The sequence below is a fragment of the Sus scrofa genome, chromosome 2, assembly GCF_054392235.1.
Source record: "Sus scrofa isolate SSC_HxYL_T2T_F1_AM1 chromosome 2, Sscrofa_HxYL_maternal_Yorkshire_Landrace_v2.0, whole genome shotgun sequence".
NCBI classification, from domain to species: Eukaryota; Metazoa; Chordata; class Mammalia; order Artiodactyla; family Suidae; genus Sus; species Sus scrofa.
In genome coordinates this window covers 61,599,789-61,622,274 of record NC_139384.1, presented here as the reverse complement: position 1 = coordinate 61,622,274, position 22,486 = coordinate 61,599,789, and the positions used below count along the sequence as shown (strand labels likewise).

Sequence of the window (22,486 nt, the reverse complement as noted above, 5' to 3'; positions counted from 1 at the left end):
TCTTGGCTATTGAAAATCATGCTGCAATGAACATCAGAGTACATGTGCCTTTTCAGGTCATGGTTTCCTCTGGATAGATGCCCAGGAGAGGGATTGCTGGATCAAATGGTAGTTCTGTGTTTAGTCTTCTGAGGACTCGCCATACTGTTTTCCACAGTGTTTGCACCAATTTACAAGCCCACCAACAGCGTAATAGAGTTTCTCTTTCTCCACACCCTCTCCAACACTTACTGTCTGTAGACTCTTGGATGATGGCCATTCTGGCTAGTGTAAGGTGGTACCTCATAGTGGTTTTGATTGGCATTTCTCTAATAATGAGTGATGTTGAACATCTTTTTGTGTGTTTTTTGGCCATCTGTTTGTCATCTTTGGAGAATTGTCTGTTTAGATCTTCTGCCCATTGTTTATGGGGTTTTGTGTGTTTTTTTTTGGTATTGAGTGGTAGGAGGTGTTCATAAATTTTGGAGATGAATGCCTTGTCAGTCGATTCATTTGCAAAGATTTTCTCCCACTCTGTGGGTTGTCTTTTCGTTTTGTTTAGGATTTCCTTTGCTGTGCAGAAACTTTTAGGTTTGATTAGGTCCCATTTGCTTCTTATTGTTTCTACTGTCATTACTCTTAAGAGGTGGATCTGAGATGTTGCTGTTGTTTATGTTGGAGAGTGTTTGGCCTATGTTTTCCTCTAAGAGTTTTATAATGTCTGGTCTTATATCTAGGTCTTCAATCCATTCTGAGTTTATTTTTGTGTATGGTGTTTGGGAGTGTTCTAATTTCATTCTTTCCCATGTGGCTATCCAGTTTTCCCAGCACCATTTACTTATTGAAGGGACTGTCTTTTCTCCATTGTATATTCGTGCCTCCTTTGTCATAGATGAGTTGGCTGTAGGTGCATGGGTTTAATTCTGGGCTTTCTATCCTGTTCCACTGATCTATATTTCTGTCTTTGTGCCAGTACCATATGGTTTTGATGATTGTTGCTTTGTAGTATAGTCTGAAGTCCAGGAGCCTGATGCCTCCAGCTCCATTTTTCTTTCTCAGGATGTCTTTGGATATTCTGGGTCTTTCGTGCTTCCAAACAAACTTTAAAATATTTTTGTTTGAGTTCTGTGAAAAATGTCCTTGGTAATTTGATAGGGATTGCATTGAATCTCTAGATTGCCTTGGGTAGTATAGTCATTTTGATAATATTGACTCTTCCAGTCCAGGAGCATGGTATGTCTTTCCATCTATTTGTGTCATCTTTGATTTCTTTCATCAGTGTCTTAGAGTTTTCAGAGCACAGGTCTTTTGTCTCTTTGGATAGGTTTACTCCTAGGTATTTTATTCTTTTGGATGCAGCGGTAAATGGGATTGCTTCCTTAATTTCCCTTTCTGACCTTGCATTGCTAGTATATAGAAATGCCATCGATTTCTATGTATTAATTTTGTATCCTGCGACTTTGCCAAATTCATGGATGAGCTCTAACAGTTTTCTGGTAGAGTCTTTAGGATTCTCTAGGTAGGTATAGTATCATGTCATCAGCAAATAGAGATAGTTTTACTTCTTCCTTTCCAATTTGGATTCCTTTCATCTCTTTTACTTCTCTGATTGCTGTGGCTAGGACTTCCAGAACTATGCTGAAGAGTAGTGGCGAGAGTGAACATCCTTGTCTTGTTCCTGATCTCAGCGGGAATTCATTCAGTGTTTCTCCATTGAAAATGATGTTAGCTCTGGGTTTGTCATATATGGCCTATATCATGTTGAGGTAGGTTCCTTCTAGGCCCACTTCTGAAGGGTTTTTATCAGAAATGGGTGCTGGATTTTGTCAAAGGCTTTTTCTGCCTCTATTGAGAGGATCATATATATGGTTTCTATTCTTCAGTTTGCTATGTGGTGTATGACACTGGTTGATTTGTGGATATTGAAGAACCCTAGGATATCCCTGGGATAAATCCCACTTGATCATGATGTACAATCCTTTTAATGGATTGTTGCATGCAGTTCGCTAGTATTTTGTTGTGGATTTTTCATTGATGTTCATCAGTAAAATTGGCCTGTAGTTTTCTTTTTTTTGTGATATCTTTGTCTGGTTTTGGTATCAGGGTGATGGTGGCCTCATAGAATGACCTGGGAGTTTTCCTTCCTCCGCAATTTTTTGAAATAGTTTCAGGAGGATAGGTAAAACTCTTCTCTAAATGTTTGATAGAGTTTGCCTGTGAAGCCATCTGGTTCTGGACTTTTGTTTGTTGGAAGTTATTTAATCACAGTTTCAATTTCATTTCTTGTGATTGGTCCACTCATCTTTTCTATTTCATCTTAGTTTAGTCTTGGAGGATGATTTCCTTTTATTTTATGCTTATGTCCTTTTCTTTTTAGTTTCTGTGAATGTATTATTTGGTTTTGATTTGTGGTTGCCCTGTTTTTCAAGTGTATTAACCCCTTCCTGTATCTGTTTTTTAACCTGATAGTCACATAGGCTCAAACACATCCTAGAAAAAAATAGCCTATATTTTCCTACTTTCCTTCCCCACGTTTTATGATTTTGAGGTGCTTTTTTAACATCCGTATGTTTATCCTTTTGCTGTTCCTTGTGTTTATCGTCACTTTTATAATAGGCTTTTTTTTCCTTTTAACTCTCTGTACTGGCTTATTTAAGAGATTACTTTCCAGTTGTGGTTTCCTCCATGTTATTTTTTCTTACTTCTTTTTTTTAAATTTTATTTTAAGTAGTCTTTTAAGTATTTCTTTTAGAATGGGTTTAGTATTGCTCTACTTTTTCATTTTTGTATTTTTGGATATTTTTTTTCCTACTGTTTTAAATGATGTCCCTGCTGGTTAGATTATTCTAGACTGCAAACTTTTCCTTTTTAGAACTTTGAATAACTCTTCTAGCTGTAGTATTTTTGTCAAGAAACCAGCTGATAACCCTGCTTTATGGGGTTTCTCTTATAATTAAAGCTTTGTTTTTCTCTTGCTTCCTTTAGAACCCTCTCTTTATCTTTAACTTTGGCCATTTTTATTAATGGTATGCCTTGGTGTGGGCCTGTTTGAGTTCAACTTGTTTGGGGCCCTCTGTGCTTCCTATATCTTGAAATATATTTTCTTTAGAGTTGGAAGGTTTTCAGCCATAATTTCTTCAAATGTATTTTCTATCCCCTTTTCTTTTTCTTCACCTTCTGGGATCCCTATTGTGTGTATATTGGCCTGCTTTATATTATCCCATAGATAGAGTATATTGCTTTTGTGTTTTTTTTCATTTGGTTTTCTGTCTTCTGTCCTGATTGGGTGATTTCCATTATTCTATCTTCCAAGTCATTTATTCATTCCTCCACATTATTCATTCTGGTCTTCATTGCTTTAACTCAGTTTGTGTCTCTGCAAATGAATTTTCTAATTTTTCTTGGTAACTCCTTATATTTTCTAGTTCCTTTCAAAAAGTAATCTGCATTACTGTTCATATACACTCTTAATTCCTTCATATTTGCTCTTAATTCCTTCAGAATATTCACTATCTCCTTTTGAACTCAGTGTCTGTTAGACTTCAGATGTGTGTTTCATTTTTCGCTCCTTCAGGTGAATGCTACAGTTCTTTTAAGTGGGAATGGTTTCTGAGCTTCTTCATTTTGCTTCTATTTTTCTCATTCTGTGAGTTTAGGGAAACCAACTACTGTAATCTTGACAGGGTATTTATATGTGAAAGTGCACCTGGGTATTTTGTTTGGGCTTACTATTTATTTTTGGTATGAGAATTTGGATGCTTGTTGTCTCTTTCCTCAGTGTGAGCAGGCTATTATCACATTGATAAGGTGCTATCAAGGGATATGTGCTTCCCAGAAGATAGAGGCAATGGAAAGGGCTAGTAGTTGTGCCTGGTTGCTGGGCCCTTGACAGTAGCAAGAACCTGCCCAAAGGTTGCACAGGCTGCTCCTAGTTGTAGGGCCCTGGGAAGTGGCAATGAGCCTCAGGCAGGTTTAGACAATGCCTGGAGTATTTGGCAGTGGCAGCATAAGGGTGTTTGTGTTCCCAGGGCAGGGAGAACAACAACAGTTGTATGCCCTCCTCAGTGCCAACCTCTGAAGTGTCTAGGGCTACAGGTGGTGCCTGTTCACAGATCCCTAGAGGTGGAAAGCCATGCCCACCTCTAGAGACAAAGATAACTGTGTTGGTTTGCCCCCACCACACACAGACCACACAAGAATTGCCCTGCCCCACTTAACCTGCATGAGAGGTGCCTTGTTGTCCATAGCCCCACCCTTCAAGTTCCTGCTTGCACATTCCTATGGCAGTCCACCCCTCCTCCTCTTGCCCTCCCCAATAATGGTGCCTTGCTTCTCCTGTGGGCCAGACCTCCTCTTGGGTTCCCTCAGCTAAGGCACTCCACTCCCCAGCCCATGGTGCACCTCTTGCTAGTTGTCTCAGGTTGTCTCCACATCACCAACCCTAGTCCTTTCCCAGGATCCTAACTTTCAGAGCCTAGCCCCAACCTGAGTGTCTCAGGCTAAGGTTTCTGTGTTTGATGGTATCAGTGGTTCATGTGGCTCTCTCTTTCTGCTTTGCCCTCCACAGTCCTGCTGCTGTGCTTTTCTCTGAGGCTTTGAGGTCCCTCCATCTTGGTTGATCTCTCTGTCAGTTTGGTGGCTTCCCAGGGCATGGGTTACCTTCTTCTTTCTCAGCTTCCTCTCAGGAGTGCTGGTCCTGACCTGATTCCTTTTTCTCTCTCTTTCTTTCTATTTTTTTCCCCTTTTGATCTACCCAGTTATACGGAGGGTTTCTTGATCTTTTTGGAGCTTTAAGGTCTTCTGCCAGCATTCAGTAGATGTTTTGTGTGACTCATTCTATATGTAGATTTTTTTCTATGTGTTTATGGGAGAAGTTAAGCACCACGTCTTACTCCTCTGCCATCTTGATCCCACCACTAAGTGTGTTGGGACTGTACCTTTAAATAACTGTTTTACCTTTACTAAATCTGTAGTCATGGGTCCTGATGAGAGTGCCCTGTGCAGAGCTTATCAAACTTTTCAAAGGACAGGCATTTACTCATACTAAGTGAGTAGTTTCCTAGCCACTTCCCCCAGATGAGGTCAGCCTGTTCCCTAAGAAATTTACACAGCTCTTTCATTAAAGATGCTCACACTACTCTTCTCAGTCTTTTTGAAAAATCATCTCCCAAAAGTATTAGGTCATTTTCAGCCCTTCTTGGCTTCCCCTATGCCTCAGTTTCTCCAGAGAGGAGCAAGCAATTGGTGAATGTCCTGGAACTCACGCTGGATCTCACCATGATGCTAACATGATGAATTATACTTTAGCAGAGGAATGAAGAGCACTGTGTCCTAGAAACCCTTCTTCTAACTTTCTTTTAGTAATCTGAGTGATACTAATGTCAACTAATTATTTAAAGAGAGAAGAACTTCAGAATAACTATTTTAAAACTTAAAACCAAAACAAAAATATCACTGTGAGTATTTCCCAACTTTTTAATTTTTTTTTAGGGCCACATTCACAGTAGTTCCCAGGTTAGGGGTCGAATCAGAGCTGCAACTGCCAGCCTACACCACAGCCACAGCAACCCCAGATCTGAGCCAGTCTGTGACCTACACCACAGCTCATGGCAATGCTGGATCTTTAACCCACTCAGTGAGGCCAGGAATCGAACACATGTCCTCATGGATACTAGTCAGGTTTGTTACCACTGAGCTACAACAGGAACTCCAAGTGTTTCCCAACTTTTTAATCTCATTCTTTTTTTTTCCTTTTTTCTTTCTTTCTTTCTTTTTTTTTTTTTTTTTTTTTTTTTTTTTTTTTTTTTGACTGCCCTGCAGCATATGGCATTCCCAGGTCAGGAATCAGATGTGAGCCAGAGTTGTGAACTATGCTGCAACTGCATTAATGCCAGATCTTTCAACCCACTGTAACAAGCCAGGGATAGAACCTATGTCCTGGTGCTGCAGAGATACTGCTAATCCCATTGTGCCACAAGGAGAACTCAACTTTTTAATTGAGTTATAATATCCCCATACAAATTTAACTTTTAACTTTTGAAATTTTGTTGTTGTTTTATACATAATGAAAGCCAATCTAAAAATTTTGGAATAAAAATGAAAATTTTTAACTTAATTTTCCTTAATGGATGGAATTAATAGAAGAAATTCTGTCTTTGTGTATCACTTTTCCTCCATTCCATACCCAGCCCATTAGAAAATCTGTTGAATCTACTTTCAGAATAGTTCTAGAATCCTACCATTTTTACCATCCCCACTACCACCATCCTCATGCAAGCCTGACTCATCTCTCACCTGTAGAATTGCAGTAACCCTAACTGGTCTTGGTTCCCTAGAGCCTGCTCTACTTAGCAGCCAGAGGATGACGTCATAGAACATCCTTCCAGTGTTCAATATTTTCAAGGTTTACTTCACTCAGAGCAAAAGCCAAAGCCTGCGTAATCTGGACCTGCTGCTCTTTCTCCTGATGCTCACTCTCTTGCTCACCTCATTGCTCACTGCACTCCATCCCTAACTGGTCTTCTCACCCTCCTTGAGCAGCCAGGCTCCCATCAAGGCCTTTGCACTGGCTCTTCCCTTTTCCTGCCTCCCTTCCACCACACATCCACAGGGCTCCCTCCCTACCCTTCCTTAAGGCCTTTACTTAAAAGTCCTCTTCTCTATAAGGGCTTCCTTGGTCACTCTAAAAAGAATGCTTACTCCTTCTGCCACCAGCTGTTCATACTTTCATTCCTAGTTCATGTTGTTTTTTGTTTTGTTCTGAATAAACATACTGCACATTATATTTGTCTAATCATCGCCCAAATAAGCTCCAGCTGCGATGGAACAGAACTCCCTTTGGGATGGCAGGAAGTTTTGTTCCATACCTATCCTGAATATCTTGTACATGCCTACCACACAGAATGCTGAAAAATATCATCTGGATTGGGGGCTGAACACATGAGATGATGGCTTGTCAAACAGATGGAATCAAAATTTGGCTTAATTAGTAGTTGTACCAAAGACAGCCACAAGATGGAGAAATTCCTCAATAAAAGTTTAACCCTACTTTTCCCTTTTTGTTTTTTCCTTTTTTGTTTGTATCTGCGTAGGCGCCTCTTTTGCCTACAGAGTGCCTGGGTTTCTCTCTAGTTCTGTGTGTGTTTGTGTGTGTGTGTGTAGGCAAGCACACGCATGTTCATCCTATCTTTTGGATTTTATGTCATTTCTTGTAGATTTGTGCACTCTGTATATATAGTCTCTTTTTGCAGGATGAAGGAAACAACTTAGAACTGAATAGATACCTCATCTTTTGTTTAGCCTATTGTTTCATTTCTTTAATACATGAATAATCTTCATTTTTTAAAGTGAATATGCAGTATATTTGCATTTTGTACTCATAAATCATTTTTATGAAGCTAAATTAATTTGTATTTTACTTCCCTGCCCTGAATAGAGTGTCTCCTCCCTTCCTAGGGCAGTAGGTCTAAATGAAATAACAATACAAATCCAATGACGTGCTGTTTCTTGTGGAAAAAACTAGTTTCTTGTTATATGGCTGCTTCTTCAGGCAGTTCCTGAGGAACTGCCAAATTGGGGAACACAATTCACACTGGCTTTGCCTCCCTACCACCAACTCAACATCACATTCTGTTGTGGATCTGCTACTTTTTTTCTTTTTAAGGGCACACCTGTGTCATATGGAAGTTCCCAGGCTAGGGGTTGAATCGGGGCTGCAGCTGCCAGCCTATGCCACAGCCATAGCAACACCAGATCCAAGCCACATTTGCAACCTAGGCTGCAGCTTGCAGCAACACTGGATCTTTAACCCACTGAGTAAAGATAGGGATGGAATCTGCCTCACAAAGACTATGTCAGGTTCTTAACCCGCTGAGCCATAGCAGGAACTCCTAATCTCCTACCTTTATTGCCCAAGCTTATTGGACATTCCTTTACCTGGGATGAAAGCCTGTGAGTTACACATATCTAGCCCTATCTGACTCTAAGTCTATCCAGTATCTTAGAGAAGAGGCTGAAACAGGGAGGGTGGCTTGTTCCTCTTCCCTCAGGCCCATGGGAAACTAGGATGGAAGAGATGGACAAGTCTGTCTTTAAGGGAACCTGACCTCACAGGGGTTTCTTCTTGGGATGCAGAGGCTGTTCTGTCATCCCATATTATCATGCCCAGGATGTGGTGACCAAGTGGCTATCTCACCCACATTGCTTATCTTGAGAAAGAAGGAAGTGTAGGGAAAGAAGATCAGCAAGACTGGGAGATAACTAGTTGAGGAATGAAAAGAAAACAGAGTGAAAAAAGAAATGAGACGATGATGATTGGAGAGGGAAGAGAAGTGAAGAGAAGAAAGGGAATAATGGGTTATATCTATTGGACATACACTGTGTACTGACACTATGCCAACCACTTTATACTGGAACAAGAGCTGAAAAGTTTCCCTTGGTGTGTAAATTAATTTACTCTCTATGCCTTTGTGTTATGGGTTAAATTATGTCCACCTACCCAAAACTGACTCCTGGTATTTCAGAATGTCACCATATTTGGGGATAGAGCATTTTCAGATGAGGTCGCAAGGTGGGTGCTAATCCAATATGACTGGTGTCCTTATAGGAAGATATTAGGACTCAGACACTGCCTTGGTCTATCTGAGATGCTACAACAAAATGCCGCACACAGGGTGACTCATAAACAAAAGACGTTTATTTCTCACAGTTCTGGTGATTCAAAGTCCAAGACCAAGGCACCTGCAAGTTCAAGTTTTTGGTAAGGTTTTGTTTCCTGGCTCATTGACAGCTGTTTTCTTGCTGTGTCCTCACCTGGCAGAAAGAGTGAGAGGGCTCTCTGGGGCCTCTTTTATAAGAGCACTAATCCCACCCACAAGGGCTCCATCCTTATGACCTAATCACCTCCCAAACTTCCCACCTCCCAATGCCATTGACTGAGGGGCTAGTATTCAGCATTTGAATTTTGGGGGGACATGGACTAAGGAAGAACAATGTGATGACACAGGGAGAATGCAGCCATCTATGAGCTCCAGGAAAGAGGCCTCAGATGAAAAACTAGCCCTGATGGCACCTTGATCTCAGACTTCCAGGCACCAGAACTGTGATAAAATTAATTTATGTGGTTTAAGCCACCCGGTCTGTGCTTATTTGTTACAGCAGTCCAAGCTGACCACTGATCACAGGATGTGGTGATCCACAGAAAGGCAGTGTGGCACCCAGGATGGGGGCACAGACTGTACAGCCAGATGGTCTGAGTTAGAGTCCCTGCCCTGCTGCTACCTTCCTTCTCTGTAAAATGTATCTGGTGATACCAGAAAAACTTGCCCACTAGAGCAGATGTGATTTATTCAGGAGTTGAACCAGCTCAGGGATACACATTTTTAAAAAAAAATGAGTTTTTTTATAAAAGGCCTTCTATGCAGACTTTTTTCATTTACTTCCTCTCTGAGGACTACGCCATTTAACCATTTCCCACCTTACAGAGTTGTGGGCTCCTCTTGCATATATACTCCTCCATCAAGCCCTATCTCAGCCATTTTTTTTTCTTTTTTCTTTTTTGGAAGTTTTGTTGCAGTATAGTTGACTTACAAATTTGTGTTAATTTCAGGTGTACAGAAAAGTGTATCCATTATTACATAGACATAAATCCATTCCTTTTCAGATTCTTTCCCCATGTAGGTTTTTACACAGAATTGAGCAGATTTCCCTGTACTCTATAGTAGGTTCTTGTTATTTATCTATATTATATATAATAGTGTGTATATGTCAGTCCCAACCTCCTAATTCATCCCTCCCTGCCATGTTTCCCCTTTGGTAACCATAAGCTTGGTTTTGAAATCTTTGAGTCTGTTTCTGCTTTGTGAATAAGTTCTTCTGCATCATTTTTATTAGATTCCACATATTAGTGATATCATATTTGTCTTTCTCTGTCTGACTCACTTCACTTAGTGTGATAATTTCTAGGCCCATCCATATTTCTGCAAATGGCATTATTTTGTTCTTTTTATGGCTGAGTCACATTCCATTGTATATATGTACTTCTTCTTTATTCAATCCCTTTTGCCATTTTTATGTACCAGCACTGGCTGTACTTCCTCTCTCCTTGAGATGTCCCTACCCTCTGGTTATTTGTGCCTATGAATCTACTCAGTCACACACAACCTGTCGTTTCTCTCTATGTATCTCCTTATGCCTGAGGGAGGGGCCTGTGTGTTTCACATTCACTGCACTGTATCGAGCACACAGTGGGAATGTGCATAAAATGTAAGAGTAATCAGTGAGTCCTGAGCAAATAAACTCTGCCCACTGCCTCCTCAAAAAACGAGGGAGGTGAAAACAGAGGTAGGAGTCAAGGGACTGTACCTTGCCCCTTGGGTAGAGCTCCAAAGTGAAGTCAAGGCCCTAATCTATCTAGTAGACTTCAGCCCAGACAGCTTTACAGAGTGCTGCACCCCAGGATGACAGACATGCACAACAGATTGCTTTCTGGATTGTAGTCTTTTCTTTCATACAATGTCACAAGACAAGCTATACTCTGTAGGAAACTGAATTTGGAGAATCAAGGAGTCCATTTGAGCAGGCTAAGGGATATCTCAGTTACAAAGTCAACATCAAAAGGACATTACAGAGTCTGGACCCTGTAAGGGCTCTTCCCGGACACCCATTTTCTTTAGCAGCATCATATGAATAGTGGCTGTGGCCACCCATGTTCATGAATCCTGCTGTGTGAGGACACAGCCCTACAGACCCTCAGTGCATGCACCTTCCTAGTCCTTAGCATTTAGAACAAACTTCAGAGATCATTCTGCTTGTATCCTTCATCCCCGGTACATCCACTCTAAGTATGTGTCGTGTTTCCCAGGTGAAGGAGACCCTGTTATACATGAGTCTTTACAAACTGTAGGAAAGGAAGTTTCTGGGCCCTGAATTTTTCATTCAAAGTCATTTGGGGGAGGGGGCCAATGGAAAGGTAAGGATTAGGAATGGAAATTGAGACTGTCAGGAGAAAGGTGTGTCCTGGTTTTGTGAAGATATGGGTTGAACGACAAAGGTAAGATCGCAAGTAACTTATATATGTCATCTCAGAACTCCTCTGAAATGTGCTACTTTGGGTGAGTATAGAACCCATGAGAAGAAAGAACGGGATTTTTTTTTTCCTAAACTGCTAACAAGTAATTACACACACACTTAAGTCTTTAATTCTTCAATGTCTGGGGAATGTTTAGGGGAGAAGGCATCCAAGAACTCCAACTTTTTCGGGTTTGTGGGATAATGTTTTGGCAGGGCCTAGAAAGTCAAAGCAAAGCTTTGAGCAGAAAGAAACCAGTCAAGATTGATGACATGAAGGACGTCACCCGGGGTCCCCCATTGCCTTCTACACAGTATGTATGGAGTTTTATGTTATTCAATATGCTTATATTCTTCAAGTTGCAGGCAGTTTCAGTAGCACAACCCATGGCAAAAATCATAAATATAGGACCACCTGCCAAAAGAAAGATCCAGGAGTTAATCTTCTCTCCCATCGGTTGCCCCTCCTCACCCTCATCCTATTCTATCTGCCTCCTTAAGAAGAAAACTGTGCTCAGAGTACCTCAGAATCCCTGACTTCTATCCTCTGCAAGAGAAGTACCAACTGCATCTCCAGCCAGGTGCCAGGTCTTATTTCCCCCCAGTCCCAATATCTCCCCAATTTAGAGAGCCCTGTTTCGCTCAAAGTCCCCTACAGCCCCTACATGGCTGAGATGGGAGTTCTTGTGTCATGACTAGAGGAGAGACAGTTGGCATGGGGAAGAAGGATGGAAGTCAGAACTCATGTAGTCAGCTAAAATTTCCCTGTGATACCTGCTGTCTTCCTTACTTTGCTTCCTTGAGGAAACCAGATAGAAACAATACAGATTCCCCATGAGATCAGATTCCTTCTCCCCAGGGTTATGAATTTAATGGAAGGTTAGCATTGTGGAACCTCATTACATGTCTGTGCTCTGTCCATGGCAAGCTGGGGTAGAGAGACTGCCCCACTATCAACAACCCCTGTATTCTTTGTGACATCCCATTTTCATCACTCATCTCCAAATCCTCTAGGCAAAAAGTTCTTTATCTGAGAGCCCTAGGCCTTACTTTGAAATCTTCTCAAAAAGAGAAAAAGCACAATTTGCCTCCATTCCCACCAAATTAACTCTCCCATAATTTAATCAGCCTTTAAAATACCACTGATTTCATGAAACCTTTTTCAAGTTGATTAGAAAAGAACTGATAGTACCCTTTTTAGCTGTGCTGTCTAATACTATGGTTATTTTTCCAATTCCTATCTGAATGGTACATGTATTCTTTATCACAAATATATATTTTTATCCTACTCAAGAAAAATGAAAAATCTTTCACAGATTTCAAAGTGACACCATGCAAAAATCAAGTTTTTGATTATGGGGTTTTGATAATAGGAGGAGAAATAATGGCAGTAATGATGAAAAACTAGAACTGAAGTGTCACCTTCTTCATTCCCAAGAGCCAAGTCCAATTCTAGGAGATTTTGATGTGGCATGTCCCCAAGTCTCAGACTCTACTATGAGAAGTAGCTGTGTTATCCTTTCCTTTCCTGACAGAGGGCTTCCCCCAAACCTTGAAGGAATAATCCGCATTTAATCCCATATAAGCCCTTGCTGTATGTGGTAGTTAGCCTCTAGGATGGTCCCCAGTGGTTCCTGGTACCCATACCCCTGTGAAGTTCCCTATAATGTTGTATCAGTGTTGGTCTGTGCAACCAATAAGACAGAGCAGAAGTGATGATAGTGCAACTTCTGAGATTAGATTATTTAAAAACCATAATTTTACCCTCCCTCTCTCCTCTCTCTCTCCTCCTCTTCCACTTCTACCTCCTCCTTTCCTTTGTCTTTTTCTTTCTTTTTTTTTTGAAAAATATTGTTTTAAGCTACCAAGTTTTGGAATAATTTGTTACACAGCAACAGAGAGACTACACTATACCCTCTAAGAAGATGAACATCAAAAAACTGGCAAAATATTCATACTTATGCCAATAACATTGACACATTTTGTCTCTGTGCCAGTGCAGGTGAGGAAATCTGGCTCACAGGAAATGTCATCCACACTGTAGCAGGCAGGACATTTAATGCCATTGGGATGAGAGGACTTCTGAGGCACTAAATGAAAAGAGAAAATTTTCATCTTAAAGAATAAGTTAAAAAACGATCTGAAAACATTATTCCTCACCACCACCCCTGATCATGGTTATTCAAGGATTCCTCCAAAAAAAAGTTAAAATTATTTACAACTAGGATGGCATGGAGTGTGCAGGGAGGACAGGTACTAAGTGGAAAGATATAACCAAAAAGGATGTTAATCTGTTCCTCTCTGCCTTGGCTGGTAAAAAGTGCTTAGGTAATGAAAAGAAGAAAATCTGTGGTCTAAAAAAATACTTTTAAGGGAGTGAGGAGTTACACAAGGTGAGGAAAGATAACTTTTCAGCTGGAATGGAAAAGCAAATAATTTAAGCCTACAGATTCACACTTAGAGTAAATCCCCCAGTCCAGCACCAGCCACCCAAACATCATTCAGTCTCCCTTCACAAGGAGGAAAAGCAATCAGTAGCAAAATCAGTGGGCAATTCAGAAGCAGAGAAATAAATTATGGGAAGGTACTTGAAAGGAAGATACTTAAGGCAATGGATTGGAAACAGGGTTGGGAAGGGAGAGAGAGCAGAGATATGTTGGCACTCACGTTGGAATTCCCTCTTGTTACACAATTCATCTTGGCAGCACTGATGCTTATATCCAAATGTTTGGTTATTCCCCAGTGATGCTGAGAAGTCCAGTGGGACACATGAGCTTGAAGCACAGCCTTTCTCCTCAACAGATTGTAAGAGCTCCCCTGCAAAGAATCAAATCCCAGAGGGAATTTCCCCTCTGAGCCATTGAGAGAGTAATGCCCAAATGGGCAGCAAGTATTAAAGAATTCTTTTTTCCAATGAGTTTGTTTTTAGTCTTTCCACTTCTTCAAAAGAGTCTACATTAGTCCATGGAATTAACTAATGGAGGGATGGTTTGTTAGCATTTATCAGAATGGGTATGTTGTATCTCAGTGAGGTTGACGAACCAAAATTGCCTATACTTTTTCCTGGAGCCTCCCTCCCTGCCACTTCCTACCCCATCCTGATAGGATGCTACATAAGGAAGCAAGGCAAAATAGAAGATACACAGGTATAGTAAAGAAGAGCAAACCTGACTCCCTATTGGATCTATTCCTTTAGCTCTAAACTTTGTGCTCTGTTGCCTGTGCTTGGTCATGCTGGTGCTGCTCCTTTGTAAAACAATGTTGCCTACAATGTGAAATATACATGGTAGCCCATTCTCAAGGCTCTGCCTCCAAGGCTTGACTTTAAAAGTATTAACACCTTTCCATTCATATAGAGATACAAATTAGCATAAACATAAAATAATATTTGTCTTGCTAGAGGTTTGCCAGAACATTGTGACCACTGTAAGGATTATCCCCTCCAGAGTCTGGCCAGTACCAAAAAGTTTGCAACAATCAGCCACACCCCCTCCTTAGTATAAAAGAAGCCTGAATTCTAACATGGGTGAGACGGTGAGGGGGGAACTAGTCTACATCTTCTGCTGGCTTTCTTAATAAAGATTTCATTCTTTGCCCCAACACCTAATTTCTCAATTTATTGCTCTGTCATGTGGCAAGTAGTATGAGGTTGGACTTAGTAACACAAGTGAGGAGCTCCATCAAGATGCTGAACCTCCCTCACTTTAAGCACCCTCCTCATCTGTCCTGCCTGCCTAGCAGCATAGGCAGGAAACTGGCACAGCATACCTGATATCTTCAATTCTTCCCTGTGGCTGAAGCAGCTTTGAGAGTTTCCACAAGTTGTCTGTGTGTCGGCACTACATGTATGAAGAGAACAGCTTACACATTGGTAACTCTCTATAAAAAGGAAATTAAAATTGTTCAAAGTAATTCAGAAATGGAAACTTTCAAGAATCATAGTTGATGTTTCCAATAGCCAAACATTCCTGAGAGCCAATGTACCATGAAACTTGTTCCCTGTGGGCCTGGATGCCTGCCTCCCTCCACTCAGTCCTTAGTTCCTCACAAGGCCCCACATAAGGCCCCACTCATATTGACCCATTACCTTCTGCATAGCCCCAGGCCCTCAACTGCCCACAGCCAAGGATGATAATGAGCGTCTCCAACACTGAAGGCATCAACTCTGCACTTGTAGCTGAACCTGGTCTCTCCTAAGTGGGTATTCCTCTTCCAAACTGCTTCCTTACCCTTCCAGTCTTTGAAAGAAATGGGCCATTTTTCATTCTTACCCACAGAGCCAAAAACCAATATGGTGAGGACATAGGTGATGAAGAGTCTCTTCAGGGCTGCAGATAGAGGCATGGTGGCACTGCAGAGGGCCCAAGTGAAAGCAAAAAGTCAGGGTCATGGAAGCCAGCTTTCTTGTCTAGCAACCCAAGCACTGAACAAAGTTGTCCATCCATCCATTCATTTGTTTCACAAGTGAGAATTTGTCAAGCCTTGGCTTTATGCTAAATATGCCTCTTGTTGGGGATGTAAAGATGAAAAGGATACTATCTCTGTCATCAAGGGACCCACAGGAGAAGGACCTTCCTTCTTTAGGAAAAATTCACATGGGGAATTTATTTCTTGCATGGGTGTGGAAGGTTCTGGAGCCCCCTCCATAGCTGAAATAGGATTATTTGGCCAAGATGCAGAAATCATTCTTCTGGGAGTGAATGGAGACTTTCTATGGACTACAAAGGTCTGAAGATAACATGCTTTGAGACAAATTGGCCCTTAGCCAAGGACTCTGATTTCTCAGTTCCAAAGTCACCTTTGGCAAGTAACAAATGCAGTGGGAATACTACATTTGTTACTTGCCATCCACCAGCACACATTGGTTCTCTAACAAAATGACAGAGCCAGAATTTGATAAATGAATCCTGATGTCATTTATAAACTTATGTCATCTAATGCTCCTTTCCAAAAGGTCCTTTGAATTTTACCAATTTGTGACAGAAATCCAGCTCCCCTATCTTATGGAATTTCATGATCCCTAGGCCCCACTTACCTCCAGACTCGTCCTCCCAGGTGTCTGAGAAAAAGTCTTCAACTTCACAGTGTGAGGACAAGGCAGTATTTGGGGGGGCCCACCCTTTCCTTCCTTAAGGCAGGACTTCAGGAAATGACAAAACTCATTTCGCACTCTGTATCCCAAGTCTGATCTTCCATGAGGTAACCCAAGTGGTCTAAGAGACTATACATATATATGACACCTGTCCCTGTCCAAAAACCACCTCTAATGTTATTCTAGGTTTCTCATGTGCAGCTTCTGTTACAACCTCAAGAAAACAGACAAAAATCTTGTGATTGCTTTCTTTAAAGAGAGGGAAAAATTATTTTGCATGCAGAGAGCTAGGATTAATGCAACGGGAACAAGTTTTAGAGCAAGCCTCTTTTGTTGGGTGTTGGTAAACCTGGGCACAAAGTTCCAGTATTTAGAAACTCAGTTTTCTGGTCTGTGTAAGGAAGTAGTTATGTCTATTTTGCAGGGTGGAGGTGAAGACTAAGAGCATGTGTGAAATGCCCATCAAAGTACAAGCACCGTAGACTTTATCCCTGTCCATATCTGCAACATGTAAGCAAAAACAGACAGCTGTTTGGCAGAACAGGTGCAGTGTAACTGCCAATGTCTTAGGATGTTGTGTACATCTCAATGTGATGAACATTTGGGAGCCAAATTATGAGACAAATGCACACCTTACTTTACCTTTGCCATCCCAACCCAAGAGATGTCTGACAGGAGACCAGATGCCCAGAAGCCCCCAGAAGCTTAAACTCTGGAGCTGGAAGATGCATCACAGGGTCCTCCAAAACTTGGATAGGAAGAAGGATTGCATCTTATTTTCACTATTCTCTAACTGTAATTTAGTTTTTCCTCCTATAAATGGAGTCCACAAATCACACTAAAACCACCCACCCTTAGAAAGTACTGAGGTTTTCCTATCACATGATATCTGCAGATAGTTGCCCTCATCAACTACTTCCAAATTTTGTCTTTATCAGTCCCCTGCTGGAGCCCGATATCTGAAACATTAATAAAGAAGCATATCTGCTATTACCCCATATATTAGTAGAAATTTATAACTATTTCAATATACAGTTGACCCTTGAACAACAGGAGTTTGAACTGGATGGGCCCACTTATATGTGGGTTTTTTCAGTAGTAATTACTACATGAGGAAAATGGTTGAATCCATAGATAGAGAACTGCAGCTATGGAGGCACTAAGGATAAGGAGAGATACTGGATAGAGAAGGCCAACTATAAATTGTAGGAAATTTTTTTTTGTCTTTTTGCCTTTTCTAGGGCCACACCAGTGGCATATGGAGGTTCCCAGGCTAAGGGTCTAGTCAGAGCTGAAGCTGCCAGCCCATGCCAGAGCCACAGCAACGCCAGATCCAAGCCGCATCTGTGACCTACACCACAGCTCACGGCAACGCCGGATCCTTAACCCACTGAGCAAGGCCAGGGATCGAACCCACAACCTCAAGGTTCCTAGTCGGATTCGTTAACCACTGAGCCATGACGGGAACTCTGGCAAAATTTGATTGTATAGAAAATCAATATCCCTAACCCCAGGTTTTTAAGGGACAGGTGTAATTACAATCCTATGTGGCTTGTTTTCATGAGAAAGAGTCCAAAGACTTCACCAGCCTGCGTGGGTCCCCTGTCACAAGTGGTTGTCACTTCACTTCTGGAAACAATAGAAGTACATCTCCCCACCAAAGCAGAGCTCTATCCTGATGCCTGTGAGGAAAGCTATACATTTTATGATTCCCTTATTTCCTCAGCCAATTAAACATTTCCCTTTCTCCTAACATTACTTGCCCATGAATTCCTGACCAGGTGAGGTGGCTGGAGATAAGGATAGTTTCTGACAGAGAAGGTATGGGGCCAAGACCAAACTTACAGTGTGGTTTTGGTCAAGAAGCTCACTAATTAAATCCAACTATCAGGTGTCATTCATTGATATTTGCCACCCTCTCAGCCTGGCTCATAGTATGACCTGAAGCTTGCAGCACAGATCAGGCTCAGGAAAGGAAAAATGGTGATAATGAGTCAATTTTGTCATCACTAGTGGTGAGTCTTGGCCTCATCTCCATGGAGAATAGAGAAGGTCCTGGGACCACCCAACTTGTGCCCACTTTCTGCTTCTCAGGGTGGGTTCTCAGCAAACCATTCAGTGGTGGTTACTGTGAGGAGGCTGTCAGAGGCCCACCCAGGGTATGCTATTCCTGAAAGGGCATAGAGAATTAATAGGAACACCTGAAGCATGGGAGTGTCCAGGTTTTTACTCTCTTTGTGTAGTGGCCCCCACTCACCTCTTGGCTTCAGAATCTTCCCATGAAACTCCTTGCAGAGATCCCACTCTCTCAAGTCAGCAGTGCTCATGCTTTTTTTTTTTCTTTTCTTTTTTCTTTTGTTTTACAGCCACAGCTGTGACATATGGAAGTTCTCCAGGCTAAGGGTCAAATTGGAGCTGCAGCTGCCAGCCTATATCACAGCCATGACAACACTAGATCCAAGCTGCATCTGCAAACTATGTTGCTGTTTGTGACAATGCTAGATCTTTGGTCCCTTGAGTGAGGCCAGGAATAGAACCCACCTCTTCACAGAGACTATGTTGGGTTCTTAACCTGCAGAGCCACAACAGGAACTCCATCAGTGCTCATCCTTATTACCAGAAATAACGTTATGTGCCATGTCCCAGATTAAAATCAAGTCATGAGGAATTATCCCTCTCCCTTCAGCACAGCTCCTTGGCACTGTTCTTAAAGGGACCCACTTTCTTTTCTCCCCTGCCATGTGCAGGACTAAGCACACACACCCAAAAGTCACACTCACCTGCCTCTTTGGCTCTCAGTTTCCCCTCTGTAAAATGAGGGTAAGATTCAACTCCACTTCTAAGGTTTCTTTTGTGTGAGTGTTAGCCCAAGTTCATGTGCCAAAGCACAGTGAAGCCAAAAAAAGAAAACCAAAATGTCAGAGTTTGGAGCAGAGAAAAGTTTATTGCAGGGCCGTTCAAGGAGGTGGATGGCTCATGCCCCCCAAAAAGCCCAAACTCCTAGAGCCCCAAATTAAAGCATTTTATAAGCCATGTGAGGGAGACAATCTCAGGGTAAGCGATCTGCCTATGCACAATTCTCTGATTGGCTAACAGCGAAGTAACAGGGCAGTGTCAAAGGGCTAATATTATCAATCCTTAGGCAGCAGTAGGTCTGGGGACTACATGCTCAACATCACCAAGTAGTTAATTTCTTCCATTTGGTGGTGGTTTTAGCATCTATAAAACTAATCAGGAAATGTGCATCAGATACTAATTTATAGGTACTAGAGAGAGGTGCTCAAGCAGATGGAGGAGGGGCCATAAGATCCTGCTCTGTTATGTGAAGGTGACATGAGTCTGTGGTACTTTGAGAAGAGCTGTCAGCACCAGCAGCAACTAGTATCTTCCTGTTTGTTCTCTTGACTCTCAGAAATCAGACAGCATTTTTTAAGGAGCATTTGCCTCCTGAATAGGCCCCCAAACTTTCAGGAGTCAGACCAAGACTCCAGATCAGACCAACTTTGATAATCACCTTAACTAAATGGGGACAGCATCCCATTTTTTTCCCTTCCTGAATTCCCCTCAGGTATCTCATGGATGGGTGGTGAGGAGCTGGGGGAGGAAGGGAAGGGTCAGCAGAGGAGATTGGATGGCAGGGTAGGTGCAATGGCTGATGGCTTTATGGCAGCAGCATCCTTTGTTTACTGAAATGGCAGGTGATATTCTTTGTCTATACACCTCTCTCAGTTAAATTATGATCTGAACTAAATATCTAATAATTCTTGGTCTGAATTATGAACTGAACCAAAGCTAAAGCTACTAATCACTACAAGTCCTTTCAATGTCTGTTTTAGCAGAAGGTGTGAATTTGACCCAAGGGGCTGTGAGAGGGATGCTGGTTTTGAGATATTCTACAGGGAGCTTAGGCATCAAAACGTGACTCTAGACACAAGGAGGGTTGAGGGAAGGGAGGACCCAAGCAGAATGGGCAGTGGACTCCGGACATGGTTGCTCTTATGCTGGAGAGGACAGCTGGTCAAGTGATTCCAGGGGTTCTCGTAGCCCCAAAAGTGCTCCCACCAGTAGGTTACCAAGAGAAGTAATGTTTCAAGTACAGCATCCCAGGAAAAGGGAAGAGTGACTAATTGTAACTCTGGTGCCAGTGTCATACCAGAAGTGGGATTTTATTATTATTATTATTATTTTCTGTTTAAAAGTTTCTGTTTTTATTATTCTTTTTTTTTTTCCCCACTATACAGCAAGGGGGTCAGGTTATCCTTAGATGTATACATTGCAATTACATTTTTTCCCCCACCCTTTCTTCTGTTGCAACATGAGTATCTAGACATAGTTCTCAATGCTATTCAGCAGGATCTCCTTGTAAATCTATTCTAGGTTGTGTCTGATAAGCCCAAGCTCCTGATCCCTCCCACTCCCTCCCCCTCCCATCAGGCAGCCATAAGTCTCTTCTCCAAGTCCATGATTTTCTTTTCTGAGGAGATGTTCATTTGTGCTGGATATTAGATTCCAGTTATAAGTGATATCATATAGTATTTGTCTTTGTCTTTCTGGCTCATTTCACTCAGGATGAGATTTTCTAGTTCCATCCATGTTGCTGCAAATGGCATGATGTCATCCTTTTTTATGGCTGAGTAGTATTCCATTGTGTATATATACCACCTCTTCCGAATCCAGTCATCTGTCGATGGACCTTTGGGTTGTTTCCACGTCCTGGCTATTGTGAATAGTGCTGCAATGAACATGCGGGTGCATGTGTCTCTTTTAGGTAGAGCTTTGTCCGGATAGATGCCCAAGAGTGGGATTGCAGGGTCATATGGAAGTTCTATGTACAGATTTCTAAGGTATCTCCAAACTGTTCTCCATAGTGGCTGTACCAGTTTACATTCCCACCAGCAGTGCAGGAGGGTTCCCTTTTCTCCACAGCCCCTCCAGCACTTCTTGTTTGTGGATTTATGAATGATGGCCATTCTGACTGGTGTGAGGTGGTATCTCATGGTAGTTTTGATTTGCATTTCTCTTATAATCAGCGATGTTGAGCATTTTTTCATGTGTTTGTTGGCCATCTGTATATCTTCTTTGGAGAAATGTCTATTCAGGTCTTTTGCCCATTTTTCCATTGATTGATTGGTTTTTTTGCTGTTGGGTTGTATAAGTTGCTTATATATTCTAGAGATTAAGCCCTTGTCAGTTGCATCATTTGAAACTATTTTCTCCCATTCTGTAAGTTGTCTTCTTGTTTTCTCTTGGGTTTCCTTTGCTGTGCAAAACTTTTCAGTTTGATTAGGTCCCATGGGTTTATTTTTGCTCTAATTTCTATTGCTTTGGGAGACTGCCCTGAGAAAATATTCATGATGTTGATGATAGAGAGTGTTTTGCCTATGTTTTCTTCTAGGAGTTTGATGGTGTCCTGTCGTATATTTAAGTCTTTCAGCCATTTGGAGTTTATTTTTGTGCATGGTGTGAGTGTGTGTTCTAGTTTCATTGCTTTGCATGCAGCTGTCCAGGTTTCCCAGCAATGCTTGCTGAATAGACTTTCCTTTTCCCATTTTATGTTCTTGCCTCCCTTGTCAAAGATTAATTGACCATAGGTGTCAGGGTTTATTTCCGGATTCTCTGTTCTGTTCCATTGGTCTGTCTGTCTGTTTTGATACCAGTACCACACTGTTTTGATGACTGTGGCTTTGTAGTATTTCTTGAAGTCTGGGAGAGTTATGCCTCCTGCTTGGTTTTTGTTTCTCAGGATTGCTTTGGCGATTCTGGGTCTTTTGTGGTTCCATGTAAATGTTTGGATTGTTTGTTCTAGTTCTGTGAAAAATGTCATCAGTAATTTGAGAGGGATTGCATTGAATCTGTAGATTGCTTTGGGTAGTATGGCCATTTTCACAATATTGATTTTTCCAATCCAGGAACATGGAATATCTTTCCATTTCTTTACATCTTCTTTGATTTCTTTGATTAAAGTTTTACAGTTCTCAGCATATAGGTCCTTTACCTCTTTGGTCAGGTGTATTCCGAGGTATTTGATTTTGTGAGGTACAATTTTAAAAGGTATCGTATTTTTGTATTCCTTTTCTAATGTTTCATTGCTGGTATACAGAAATGCAACTGACTTCTGAATGTTAATCTTATATCCTGCTACTTTGCTGAATTTATTAATCAGTTCAAGGAGTTTTGGGGTTGAGTCCTTAGGGTTTTCTAGGTATAGTATCATGTCATCTGCATACAGTGACAGTTTGATCTCTTCTCTTCCTATATGGATGCCTTTTATTTCTTTTGTTTGTCTAATTGCTGTGGCTAGGACTTCCAAAACTATGTGGAAGAGCAGTGGTGAGAGTGGGCATCCCT

At 41.5% G+C, this 22,486-nt stretch overlaps 1 protein-coding gene across 1 annotated transcript; it reads right to left on the bottom strand.

The window, feature by feature from the left end:
* Window positions 1-11,154: 11,154 nt before the first annotated feature.
* On the bottom strand, window positions 11,155-16,138 carry LOC102160833 (protein RoBo-1). The gene is made up of 6 exons (XM_005661170.2): window positions 16,082-16,138; window positions 15,318-15,397; window positions 14,815-14,925; window positions 13,714-13,863; window positions 13,005-13,136; window positions 11,155-11,461 (listed from the first exon to the last, which is right to left on the bottom strand). The coding sequence occupies exons 2-6, from the start codon at window positions 15,388-15,390 to the stop codon at window positions 11,274-11,276; spliced, it is 654 nt and encodes a 217-aa protein (XP_005661227.1). The 5' UTR covers window positions 15,391-15,397; window positions 16,082-16,138; the 3' UTR covers window positions 11,155-11,273.
* Between the last annotated feature and the right edge of the window lie 6,348 nt (window positions 16,139-22,486).

Excerpts from the sequence above, each read along its gene's own strand:
- LOC102160833 (XM_005661170.2), bottom strand. The coding sequence starts at position 15,390 with ATGCCTCTATCTGCAGCCCTGAAGAGACTCTTCATCACCTATGTCCTC. Across the intron at positions 14,926-15,317 it reads ATTGGTTTTTGGCTCTGTGG|AGAGTTACCAATGTGTAAGC; the intron begins GTAAGAATGAAA and ends TCCTTTTTATAG. Across the intron at positions 13,137-13,713 it reads TAACAAGAGGGAATTCCAAC|TGCCTCAGAAGTCCTCTCAT; the intron begins GTGAGTGCCAAC and ends CTTTTCATTTAG.